The sequence below is a fragment of the Fragaria vesca genome, linkage group LG3 (assembly GCF_000184155.1).
Source record: "Fragaria vesca subsp. vesca linkage group LG3, FraVesHawaii_1.0, whole genome shotgun sequence".
Classification (NCBI taxonomy): Eukaryota; Viridiplantae; Streptophyta; class Magnoliopsida; order Rosales; family Rosaceae; genus Fragaria; species Fragaria vesca.
In genome coordinates, this window is record NC_020493.1 from 5685864 (window position 1) to 5699570 (window position 13707).

Consider the following 13707-nt stretch of genomic DNA (forward strand, 5'->3'; position numbering starts at 1 on the left):
TTTTTTTTTTTTTTTTGACTTAAAAGTCATACGGCAAATTTATTGATATTCAAGTTAGAATGGCATGGGATATTTGTCTTCCCTTGTCAAATGTTTGGACAAGTAGAGGATGTGGCATGCTAGCACTATTTATTACAAAATTTCATTCATTACAAAATTTCGTTCACTTATTTCTAACAATAGAAAGAAATATTGGAAAGCTAAAACCTAAGTTTGCTAAGGTTTAAATCTCGAGAGTTTAAGATGAAGATCAAGAGCTATGTGTTTCATAAGGGTGAGTTTATTCACTTCAAATTAGTTCTTCCCTCAATAGAGTTTTTTTTTTGTTTGGTAATTACTTTTGTATCGTTAATCTTTAATTTGGTGACTAAATAAGAAACAAAATTACTTTGATAGAATAAAGGGACGTTTCAAGGGCTCGTATAACTTTAGTCTATTGCGCATTAATTAGTACTATAGGTACAAGGATTCATTGTAGTCTTGTAGATGTATTTGTGGCTCCAAACTTTTGTTACATCTTTTACATATTTCGTTAGATTAGGTTTTCCATGTAAGAAGATAAAATACGAAAGAACTTAGGTTAATAGTGTATGCCATTTTGGCCGTTTGGTGTTTTTTTTTTTTTTTTTTTCTTAGTATATATATATAGATTTGGGCTGAAGCTAAGTTTTGGTCATACCCCTAGCTAGCACGTTGTGACTCACAAGGATGATATTGGATTTACAGACTTGTAATCGACTTCTTCTATCCGGTATACGCTCTAAAGATAAGCGTTATTTTGTATATTATTGATGAAACATGAATTGATTTCATTTCTTTAATTCAAACAACAACAAAAACATATCTACCATCCTAATGTCTATTTTCAAACACATTCCATGTCAAATTTAGTGCTAAATGTTTTAAGCTAATGATATGCTTAAATCGGGAAAGGTAGCGGCAAGGCAAAACAAAACAAAAAACACTCCTTGATCATTTTGGTATCATTTTCTTTCTTGGTAATCAAGGCAACATGATCATGGATCCCATCCAAAGTTTATAAATGAAAGGGGAACAAGTGAATGTCAAGATTTCGACATTAAAAAACACTATGCATATTATAGAACAACAATGGAAAAGTATCACTCATTTGAATGTCGATTGATGTTGGCCCGAGATCAAGAATGATTGTGTAAGCTAGTCATCAATCAGGTTGTTGGAGTTCATGGCTTTATGCACTAAGATCCGAATCTACTGAACCGGACCATGGATCGGGTCAAGATTGTGGTTCCATTCTTTGGTGTCGGATTCTGGGATATATGTTGGTCCAGAAGCATCACTCTAACACCAATATGATCACGTAACAATTCATAAATTTATATATTAGTTATAGTTAAAACTGATTAATATTAACGGAGAGGATTACATTTCTTAGATCATACGAGCAGAAATGAAATCAGAAATTATGTAGATTTGGTTCTAGCTATGAAAATTAAGTAGTTATCGCATATATATAACAAAGGAATTAACATCCACTTTTGCTAGAGTAAAGGAAATCTACATAAATATGAAGAACACAAAAGGAGATCGATGATATTCTTAGGTTCTTAATTATATAAGTCCATACTAAAGCCTTAAAGTAATTCACTAATTTGCAGAGCCATAAATCCCAGCTGTACTTGATGCATCCGAGCAAGCTGAAGCCACTATCATCGATCAATTATTATCATCACTCTGCAAAAGAACACATATAAATTTTACTAGTGCTGCAATATGTATCACTAGAAATTTACAGTGAGATTGATTAAATGGGAATTAGCATATAGGGTTAAATTTATGTTATACCATAGATGGGGGTGTTGAGACTGAACTCGTGAAGGTGTGGTGGATTAGGTGGGAGAGAACTAGAACTAGCCGGGTAAGCTGCAAACTGAGGCTGCATGGACGTAGTTGCAAGCTGAAGCAAAGGCTGTTCTTCACCACAGAATGGGAATTGCTCCATTAGTTGTCGATGCTCCTCAGATCTTGGTTCCATTCCCATTTGCTGCTGATAGTGGTGCTGATGAGTAAAGACTGCAGCCTGATGCTCCTTGATCTATTTTGGTTAAACACAACATCAATTAACCATACATAAGCAACTTCATGTTAACCACTCATTGAAACATGAATCAACTCACCAGATGGCATAGTTCATCATTCTGTTCCTCCCTCTGTTTAGTCTAGTTACATATACATGTAGAGAAAATCAAGACAAACATCATTAGTTGAAATTAAAATATGGTAGCTAGCAAGAAAAGGAGATCGAGATCTGGGTTTCTCAATGTTACATACACTTATGCGAAGATTGTTAACCTCTTGTTGCAAGATCTCAAACTGCAAACCCAAATTAATAAGTTACATATGGAAAAGAAAAAGGAAATAATTGGCCTGGAAAACATAAGATGTGTAATAATAAACGAGAGCACAAGCAATGCTACATGTGTATCTCATTTGATTGCTGGCATCAAGATGAGTAGTGTTATATGAAACCAGCGGTAGCACATTATTTTCTTAATCCAGTAGAGAATATGTACCTTCCTAGCTCTAACCCTGTTGACAGACTCCTCTAGCCGATTTTCGAGCTCCTCCAAATCCTCAAATCGCACACAACTCAGATCCTCACCGGTGTAGCGTTGCAAGCTCAGATGGAGGTCCTGAGTTTCTTTCCTGATTTTTCTTATCTCAGCATTAAGAATATCCTATGCACATTAATTTGAGGTTAACTAAGTTCTGCAATTTAATAACTAGGACAATATTTCAGTACAGAAATGAGTTGAGGTACAGTACATGTATATTACATACCGCGTCACTGTGTTGTGGTATACGAGTCCCTGAAGAATACTGGTACCTTCTTATCATGTCATCCATACTATAAAAACATAAGAACAAATTACTGACAAAATTGTCCAGGTACGTAAATATTCTACTGAAAAAAGATGCAATGCAACAATCAAACACAACTACATGTATATGTATATGCACTTGTTCAGACCAATAAAAAGGTATTCTTCTTGTACAAAAGATATGTACATGGTCTGAACAAATACGTATATATATGTGCATTTGTTCAACCCTAGTTATGATTTCCCCAGATCTAACCAAATCAAATCAAAAAGCCAACTCGTTGGTCAAATTTGATGAGGCCAAATTAATGGATTAAAACTCTAATTGAAACTGAAAATCAAAGATAGTGAACTGCAAGAGTAGTGAACCTATATATGGTGCTTTCAGAAAAACAAAGAGAAAACAACAAAACCTATTTTGGGAAACTGAAAGTTGAAACAAATTGCAAAACCATTACATGGAAGTGATGGAACTAAATATGCTGTAAAATTAAGGAAGAACAAGAAACAGAAAACCCATAAAAGCAAAGAGAGGAAAATGAGAATTGTATAAGAAATAAAGTAGTATGAGATCAAGAACCTTGTTGAGTCACTGCAGTACTGAAACATCTTCCCAGTGCTTGAGAAGATGACTAGGCCGATCTGGACATCACACAACACAGAGAGCTCATGAGTCTTCTTCAGAAGCCCAGCTCTGCGTTTCGCAAAAGTCACTTGCCTTGTGGTTTTGTTCTCTATCCTTGAAATATTTATCTTTCCCCTACCCATTTATGCAATTCTTATCAAAAACCTGCTACAACAAAAGGGCCTCTACTCTTCTCAGTGTGCCCAATTCCCTGATTGATCCACAGAGGAAACAATGTTAGAACCCCAAAAATTAGTTTCTGGAAATTTAATGTACTCCTGCAAAGATGGGTTCAATAATTAGTAATTATTAAATAATTTGCTATATATAAGAGAGGGTAAAGGAAGGGGTAAAGGTTCATACTTTGTTGGATGAAAATTAAATGAGAAACTAATTGTATATAAAGGATGGAAATTTGGAAACTAACAAAGAGCTAGCTCATAGTAATCATGAGAACTGTGAACCTCGCTTATAGCTAATGTTCTAAAAACCCTAATGGTGACACAGATATGGAAATCAACCATTTCTGATTTCTTAGTAGACAGAGACTGCAGAGAGATAGAGTTGAGATGTATAGAAGGAAGGAAGATCTTGGAAGAGAAGGCTAAGCTTGAAGACATATTCCTTTTACCTCTTTTCTGTTCCTGCTTTGCTTTGCTTGTTGGAGGCTGGGATTTTCAGGTTTTGGCAACAAGAGTGAATCATAACCATCTGAATCAAGCCTCTATATTTAGATACTTTCTTGTACGTCAATAGCCCGTGTTTTTCCATGTTATTACGTAAATACCACAAGTCTCTCTTTGAATGTGATCACTGAAAGTTGTACTGCATGCTCAAATGAGTTAATACTTGTTTTATAAGATTGAAGTACTGCAGTAATACTCTTGGGATAAAAAACAGCTCAGAAATTATTTGTATGCGACAATACATCAATTACCAGGCATAGGAAATTATTTGTTCATCCCCTTTTGAACATTTTATCGAAGAATTTACGTTGATTAATCAGGAAAAAAAGAATATTTGAACCAAGTCCGGACACTTCCCTTGGTGCTTTTATAGCTAAACCAGCCTTATAAACCCTTCATGTTTTGGGGTTATGTTTAGTTTCACACTGCACCTTCTAATAATGTATGTAACTTCCCGCATCAAAATGGTAATTAGCAACTTTATCTACCTCTAATGCTGTGAATCTTTGATGACAAATGATTCGTCATCAGACAACACAACCAAATTATAGCACTAGCTACTTTTAACACCGAAATTAGCAACCACACGTTCAGTAGCACATCCGTAAAACTCTATCGTTGTCGTACATGGTTTCGGCAAGCTAGGTTGGATTATTGTTGCAGAAACTATATCGATCTTCGGTTGATGTAGCAAACGATAGAAGTGATAGAAAATCGTTACGACTCAAAATTTGTAAGTCGAAAAATAAGCAATGTGTATAGTAGTTCTATGTTGATCACTTGTTCTTGCAAGAAACATATTTTTCTGTCTGTGATACGTCAACATTATGTACAAAATATTATGGTCCAAAACTTAAATATATGATCCCAGAAAAACTAGTAAATACTGTGATTATTAGCCGTAATAGGCTTCAGAGAGTGCAAGTACTGCTAGTGGCATAACTGTAATTCCATGCATGCTGCCAATGATGAATTTAGCAGTGGTGGGTAGATCTGCATTTACAGACTGAATACATAGACTACTGTTTAAGAATTGCGACTGTTAACCACTCCAGCCACCCTTGTGTTCAGCAAAAGGCAGCTTTATCAATTTTGCCAAATTTGGAAACCCTAGCTAGCCTCGAAACTACGTTGTGAGAGACAGTAAAGACAAATTAAGAGATCGATGATGAAGGGTTTGGCCCCAACACGCTTTTGATTGCACTACTATAGAGAGTGCACAAATCAGATTCTATGACCCTAATTACGTTTAAGACGGGTATTATTAGTGCTAAAACTGCTAATCAATTACTTAATTTACATATATGGCGAGCTTACTCATGAAGCATGATATATATTGGAAATTAATCCCTTAATTAAGTCTGCAAGTGACACTCCTATACGGTTAAACCCCCATTTCCCCAGAAAAATGTGTTCCTGCGAATATNTATATATATATATATATATATATATATATATATATATATATATTTAGAACTCTGTGTATAGCTTTTGACCATAAGAATACATAGAACAAGTAATCCAACAACTCTTTCTATTTCTTACATCTTTTTTATCACTACTCTTGGTTACTGTCTGGGATTCTTCGGGTAATAGCAGAAAATCAAGTAAGAATTTGAGCAAATGTATATGTCTGTTTCATAATAAATTCGGGATTATGTTCTTCATTTCTTATATATTCTGAGAATAGGTCAAGAAATTATTAGTTAAATACAAAAAACAAAATAAAAAACCATGTGATAATGCATCTACATGTTTGATAGAAACTCAAATTGCAAACCAGCTGCTTGAGTTTGAGGGAGTGTCTGTGAGGGGTATAATAGTACTTTGAACACTAACCCCTAACCCTAGTTGAACCCAGAGTGAGGAACTTCCAAATTAGGGCATAGGATGGGTTTGATCATTTTCTTGTTTGGTTTATTGGTCCCCTACAAATAATGAAGCGCTTTGCCCCCAGAGCTTTAGCTGCAGCCAAAGTCCAAAGCCTTCTCTTTCACTCTCTCTCTGTGCATGCAATGAGAATATGATCTCTTTACTTCTTCTGCTAGGTTTCTGCAGAAGATCAGATTCATCCATCAGAGGGGTCCTCTTGCCTTTATGTACCTTAATTTCAACCAAATCAATTTACCACCATATGCATTCATTCCTGGTTAAAATCTAGCTCATGGTCATGATGATCGATTTGACATCGTTTTTATAAAGGTGAAATTGACAGATATGACTCCATTATTCATCTGCAGGCTAAAGCTTGGCATGAGTTCCTCAAATGGATATGAACGAAACAAAGAGTTGTGATGCTTTGGAGGTTTGCCGAAACTAGAATTAATCTGTTGCACGTCCACTTCATTGCTGCAGTCTCTTCACATGGATTTCACAGCTCCAAAACAGCTAGAGTGCTTTAACTTTGATAATGTTAAGAAATTAATAGCTGTGTCCTAATTGTATATAAAATGAGAATTATAGTGGTTAACTATATATATATAGACGTACTTAAGACTCTTGGTTTTGCAAAAAGGAATGACTATGTTGGACTAATATAATCATCTCTAATTGAGATGCTGTAAATAACCAAACATTACTTCTTAATTTCTCTTATTCACTTTCTATGTACTTTTAGGTTTTTTTCCTTACGATCGGCAAGTATTGGCCATCCTAACAGCTAAACATCGAAAAACAACGACGGATCGATGAAATCATGTCACGAAAAGCTAGCTTCATATGCTAATGAACAATACAAGAAAGGGTGCGTGACAAAATCCCTGCTTCTATATATGTTTACTGATTGGAGTCGCACAAGCAGTAAGCTGATGAGACAGTTGATCAAACTTTTGTGCCATGTTACAACAACAAGGGGAGTTGAGTTATGTTCTACTTCTACCCATAGTTGGTTGGCTTATGATACCAATCTGGTTATGACAACTTGATAGACAAGCTATGCTCTATCGACAAGTGATGAAGGCCGGGAAAGGGCTCCTTTTACACAATGGCCAGGAACCATCATGTTGTGCATGTTGAGCCGAGATATATATGCACTTCCTTTCATGTCAGCAATACCAGCCAGGAACTAGCTAGTAAGATCCAGATGAAGTGGTTTAAAGGAAAATAGAATACAAGCAGCAACGAAAATTGTGATCTTTTAACCAGGGTGCACATAACTACTATTTTCTGAATATATGTGGAGACTAACTATGGTATTCATTTTTCTGAATGCACTTGGTAATTATCAGAGAACTCGATCACTATATAATCTCAAAGAATAACGCATGCGATTCCTGCTGCTTATTTGTTTTATATATCCTGATCATAGTTCTATATGCGATTATACTAGTACATCAAAAGTTCATATGTTTTTGACAACAAAAATATGAATTATATACTTCACCACATAACTTAAACACAAGTATTGAAAAATATCAAATATTAACCTATGGTCTATTTTTTCCCTCAAATTACTTGGTTTTACTTTAACACATACATGATACATTGGACTGATCATTCTCAAAGCACATAAATGTTGAAGTTAATGTTTTCCTTAGTCAACGTACTGGGAAGCAGCATGAATACTTAGCTGCATGGAAGCTGAAGTTTTTACTACAGTGAGATATTTCTCCCACTTGGTTTACTGTTTACTTCACTCAATCTTACCTAGATATTTTGTATCTAAAGTACAATTATAATCTAGTTAATTAGGTTACTTTTTAAGATATTTTTAGGTTATGTTGCTCCCTATATAAGAGGTAAGTTTGCTGTGTAATCTTTAAGAATTCCAGAAGTAAGAATAGAAGCTGCAAAGTTTTGCTTCAAAGTTCAACTGAGTTTTCTTCTGCCTCATTTGCTACAACAACTTGATTTTGATCATATTTTGTTCAAAATACAAAGTAGAGGCTCAAATTCTAACAATAAAAAGAGTTTTGTCCTCACAAAATACTAATAGCAAGAAGTTAATAACTTACCCCATAAATTGATACCAAACTGCTTGCATCTCTCCATCAGTCCCCATCCCAACAAACTACTAAGTCTTTCTGCCTCTGGACAACTTTTTTCTTCTTTTTTACAGCCTTTGGCAATTTGTATTTTCGAGCTTCCCTCTTCTCTTCTCTTCTTTGACTTTCTTCTTGTGTTCTTTTCTAGCAACTTTTTTACCAAGAGGTTCGTCTGCCTTGATTCCAGATAGGGAATATGAATCAGTTGATGAGTTTTTTTCATCACTACCAGAGTCTGATTCGGTCTCAGACGGAGATCGTGGGACGCTAGAAAGAGCATGCCTTAGTCCTTATAGTTTTATAGTACATGTCTTCAGTGTCCTCACCACTAGTTAACCGTAGCATATCTGCTTCAACATTCATTACCTGGTTTAGTGTACTTGGAATGTATGTAATGCAGCACCAGTAACTTAAGAACTTAAATACTCGGGTTTATTGGATATCTTCAACATAGGAGGAATTAGGTTACAGAAATATGAAGGATAGAATGAAAACTACTGATATCACACCAGTAGAACCTCAGGCATCACACCAGAGGGTAGGCTGCATCACACAAACCCAAATAGAAAGCAAAGCTCTCAAACTTTTATTAATCCCACTCTGAGAACAAAAGACTACAAAAGACCTCTATACATAAAGAGGTAAAGAAAACCTAAAACAATTAGGATCAAGTAAACCTAATAACCTAGAACTTAAAAGATTCTCAATAACAAAACAAATCCCAAATAAGAAAGAAATCATAATCTTTCCAAAGCTAGGCAAATCTTGCTGATGCCCGCTTGCATCAAGCAAGATCCCATGTAGACACATCATCATCTACTGAATGCCAGATCAAAGCCTGAGCCTTGGAACCTTCTTTGCCTCGTCTCTTATAGACCTTTAATGGCTTCTTTCAAGCCCGGAGGTCCTGCATTATCTCCTCCGGGCTTGAAAGAACTCGACCCTGGCGAGTTAAAAGCATGAAATCTGTCATACAGATCAGGGTCCAACTGTTGCAGCTCAGCATCAGTAATCCAAGTACAATCTGAAAGTGGACGATTCGTCCACTTGATGAGATACTTTTGATAACCACCTCCTCTGGTGGATATGAGTTGATGGTCAACAATATCCTCTATGGTGTCAGGAGGGCACGGTGGACGTGGGAATGGAACAATAGATGTGGCAGCTGCCTCCTCATTGGAACTAAGATATAAGCTGAGGTCCTCAATGTTAAAAACATTGCTGATACCCATGTCTGCAGGCAAGTCCAGTACATATGCATTAGAGCTAATCTTTTGTAAAACTTTGTATGGACCAGCAGTCCAAGGATGAAGCTTTTTTGAAATTCCTTTAGCGTATCTTTCAGGCTTGATGCTCACCAAAACCATGCCACCGGTGTTAAATTCAACAAAACGCCGCCGTAAATCAGCATGTGCTTTATAACCGTCATTACTCAAGGCAATTTTTCGCCGAACATCATCATGAATATCCCGAATATGGCTACTGAATGACTCAACTTCAACGCTTGGTCGTGCCGCAAGTGGCAATGGAACCAAATCAATTGGCTTCCGTGGGAGTAAACCAGATTCTACCTCAAAAGGACTACAACCAGTGGTTCGTTTTTTTGAGCTATTGTAGGCAAACTCAGCCATAGGGAGGACCTTGTCCCAACTAAGCCCATGATCACGAACCAAACAACGAAGTAGTTCACCCAAGCTGCAGTTAACAACTTCTGTTTGCCCATCAGTTTGTGGGTGGAAGGCTGAGGAGAACTGCAGCTTGGTGTTTAGTAGCTTCCAAAGAGTACGCTAGAAGTAGCTAGTAAACTTCACATCACGGTCTGACACAATAGTTTTAGGTAAACAATGAAGTCGAACAACACCTCGAAAGAAAAGTGTAGCGATGTGAACAACATCAGAAGTCTTGGAACAGGGAACAAAGTGAGCCATTTTGGAAAAACGATCAACGATGACAAAAATGGAGTCGTTGCCTCTTATTGTCCTTGGTAGGCCAAGAACAAAATCCATACTCAAGTCTTGCCATGGTTCATGCGGAACCGGTAATGGAGTGTATAACCCAGTATTCTTCTTTCTACCTTTACAAACCTGGCAGGTCCGGCACTGAGAAATGATTTTGGCCACATCTCGTTTTAAACTTGGCCAATAAAACCTGTCTTCCACTATGGCAATTGACTTGTCTCTGCCAAAATGCTCTGCTGCACCACCACTGTGCAATTCCCAAATCACTTGTTCACGAACAGAGGTGTTAGGCAAGCACAACCTTGTTCCTTTGAATAAGTAACCATCATGGAGGGAAAAATTAACATGCTCCCTTCCCTGCCCCGCAGCAAGATCAGCATACAAGCTGCCAAAATCCTTGCATGAAGAGTAATCTCGTTTAAGTAAATCAAATCCCACAACCTGGAAGGCAGTCGATGACAGGAGATAAGTCACACGGCTGAGTGCATCAGCAGCTTTGTTTTCAGCCCCAGATTTATGCTTAATAACAAAAGAATATTCTTGTAGGAAGGAGACCCATTTACCATGTCGGTGACTGAGCTTCTGTTGGGAATTGATATACTTGAGTGCCTCGTGATCAGAAAATAGAACAAACTCGTTGGGAACAAGGTAATATCGCCAATACCGAAGGGTCTGGACTACGGCATAGAACTCCTTGTCGTAGGTTGAATACTTTTGCTTAGCTTCATTGAGTTTCTCACTGAAAAAAGCAACGGGGTGCCCTTCTTGGCTCAACACACCTCCAATTCCGACGTGAGATGCATCACACGTGACCTCAAACACTATTAGAAAGTCAGGAAGACGTAAAACTGGAGCTTGTGTCATCCGCTTTTTAATTTCTTCGAACGCAATAGTAGCTGCTTTGCTCCACTGAAACTGTCCAGCCTTCAAACAATCAGTAATAGGTGCCATTATTGTACTGAAATTCCGGATAAAGCGTCTGTAAAATGTGGCCAAACCTTGAAAACTCCTGGCCTCTTGTAAGGACTTAGGAACTGGCCAATCTACGATTGCTTTAACTTTAATTGGGTCCACTTCAACACCATCAGACGAAATAATGAAACCTAAGAACACAACACTTGGCTTCATGAAAGAGCACTTCTTCAGATTTAGGTACAACTTCTCTCTGCGAAGAACTCTCATGACTTGGCTCAGGTGATTGAGGTGTTCTTCCATGTCTTTGCTGTATATTAAGATATCGTCAAAGTAGACAACCAAACAACGACCAATGAAGGGTTGTAGTACCTGATTCATAAACCGCATGAATGTACTAGGTGCATTGGAGAGTCCAAATGGCATCACTAACCACTCATACAACCCATCCCTTGTCTTGAAAGCGGTCTTCCACTCATCTCCCGGTCTAACCCTTATTTGATGATAGCCACTTTTGAGATCCAGCTTTGTGAACAGACTTGAACCAGCCATCATGTCCAACATATCATCGAGCCGTGGAATAGGGAACCGGTATTTGATAGTAATTTTGTTGATGGCGCGACTATCAACACACATGCGCCAACTACCATCCTTCTTTGGTGTTAACAACGCTGGGACAGCGCAGGGACTGAGGCTGTCACGAATAAAGCCCTTAGACAACAACTCATCCACTTGTCTTTTGAGCTCCGCATGTTCACTTGGGTTCAGGCGATAGGCTGGGAGGTTAGGCAATTGTGAACCCGGAACAAAATCTATGGCATGCTGAATAGAGCGCATTGGGGGAAGCTCATTCGGCAATTCTTCTGGAGTCAAATCTGAGAAGGTGTTCAGCAGTTTAGTGATTTCCGGATTTTCTCCCGTTGCATGTGAATTAGTGACATTAGCGGTTCTTGAAACCTCTCTGTCCACTATGGCATATACAACTCTAGCTTCTTCACTCTCTTCTTGGAATTTCTTCTTTGTGAGAATGTGTAGAGGCTTCCTTTTGCTCACATCATCCTTAGGTGTCCTGCCTCTGTACCTTTCCAACTCAGCAGTCTGCATCGGCTTCAAAATCACTTTTTTTTTGTTGAATAGGAAAGAATATGTATTTTCTTTCCCGTTGTGGTACACTTCCCGATCAAACAACCATGGTCTCCCAAGGAGAATGTGGGCTACCTTCATGGGGATTACATCGCACCAAATAGAGTCGGTGTAGTCACCACAAGAGAACGAAACAAGACATCATTGAGTTACTGGAATCTGAGTGCTATCAATCCACGCTACCCTGTATGGTTGTGGGTGAGGCTGTGTTGGAAGCTTAAGGCGCTCAACCGTTGAACTCGAGACAACGTTCATACAGCTACCACCATCGATGATTAACTTATGTGCCTTGTCCCCACATCGAACTAGCATTTGAAAAATGGCAGTTCGACGCCAATCCTCTTCTTCCACTTTAGGAGCTGCCAAAATACGCCTAACGACAGAGATAAGCGAAGTGTCTAAGCCTTCCTCCTCAAGGTCATCATCAACATATTCTCCATAGTCAAAGCTAGCATCCGCTGTTTGTTGTTCTGCTTCTTTCTCTTGCTCCTTCCCCATATGCAGATTCTTCTGTGGGCATTGGTATCCCATGTGACCTGCTAGCCCACACTTGAAACAAGTTCTTGAGTCAGCGGTCTTTGAAGACAAAGGTTTGGAATCTTGTGTTCGATTGAACAATGGAGTTGTTCCTGGCCGTGCCTTGCCAGTGATCTCAAAGTTTTTCTTTTGAACGACTTCGTTACCTTGACCTCCAAATTTCTTCACTTTGGTGTATCCCAAATATTCTTCCAAATCCAGAGCAACCTGAAAAGCATGTTCTAGACTATAGACCGGATGCCGAATCATCTCTCTCCTTATATCAGGCCTCAACCCAGCTTTGAACCTTGCAAGAGTCTGTCTTGGGTCTTCTACAATTTGACTCCTTGTCTTCAGCTCATCAAACTTTTGCATGTACTCCGATACTGCCATGTCTTCTTGCCTATGAGCAGTGAGTTGGTCGCATAGTTTGTCAAGGTAATTCGATGGCATGTATTTCTCTCGCAAGTTGGCCTTCATCTCTTGCCAAGAACTAATTGGGTGCTGTCCCAACCTCCTTATATCATTCTCGACACCAGCCCACCATACTTTTGCTAAAAGCACAAGTTTCATCTTTACATATCTCACCCGGCGCTCATCATCCATGTCGTACCAGTCAAAATATTCTTCGATTCTAGCAAGCCAATCTGAAAACACTGTAGGATCAGTCCTCCCCTCGAAATCGGGAACATCGACCTTAATTTTCTTCGTGATGTCTCCAGCGGTATCCACTTTGTTGTGCTCACCACTACTCTCGAGAAAATCCTTAACCCAATCCCCCAAAGATTGCTTGTCTTGGACCGGCTCGTCTTTGTCGATATTGTTGTTGTTCTCAACGTCGTTGTTCTCAACGTCGACCTCTCCTTTTTCTGTCGTATCAGTCGCGGAAGCTTTCCCATGATCCTCTAGTTTTTTGACCCGAGTGTCCATCAACTCAAGTTGTTCCAAAATCTTCAGTAGCAAACCATCTCGCTGGTTGTCAGTCAAACGACCCCTGAAGTTTTTCCCTGACCGAGTAGCCAT

General features: G+C 38.4%; 2 protein-coding genes across 2 annotated transcripts; both read right to left on the reverse strand.

Moving 5' to 3' along the window:
• Positions 1-1586: 1586 nt before the first annotated feature.
• On the reverse strand, positions 1587-3629 carry LOC101292777 (MADS-box protein FBP24-like). Its single transcript, XM_004293722.1, has 7 exons — positions 3442-3629; positions 2821-2887; positions 2553-2717; positions 2311-2352; positions 2157-2198; positions 1825-2074; positions 1587-1713 (listed from the first exon to the last, which is right to left on the reverse strand). The coding sequence occupies exons 1-7, from the start codon at positions 3627-3629 to the stop codon at positions 1709-1711; spliced, it is 759 nt and encodes a 252-aa protein (XP_004293770.1). The 3' UTR covers positions 1587-1708.
• An 8680-nt stretch (positions 3630-12309) lies between these two features.
• LOC101304264 lies at positions 12310-13707 on the reverse strand. Its single transcript, XM_004295447.1, has one exon. The coding sequence runs from the start codon at positions 13705-13707 to the stop codon at positions 12310-12312; it is 1398 nt and encodes a 465-aa protein (XP_004295495.1).

Bases quoted from the DNA above. Each gene is read 5' to 3' on its own strand.
- LOC101292777 (XM_004293722.1), bottom strand. From the start codon at position 3,629: ATGGGTAGGGGAAAGATAAATATTTCAAGGATAGAGAACAAAACCACA. The intron at 2,888-3,441 runs GTTCTTGATCTC...ATGTTTTTATAG, and splicing joins TACTGCAGTGACTCAACAAG to TATGGATGACATGATAAGAA. The intron at 2,199-2,310 runs GTATGTAACATT...ATATGTAACTAG, and splicing joins TTAACAATCTTCGCATAAGT to ACTAAACAGAGGGAGGAACA.
- LOC101304264 (XM_004295447.1), bottom strand. From the start codon at position 13,707: ATGGCTACTCGGTCAGGGAAAAACTTCAGGGGTCGTTTGACTGACAAC.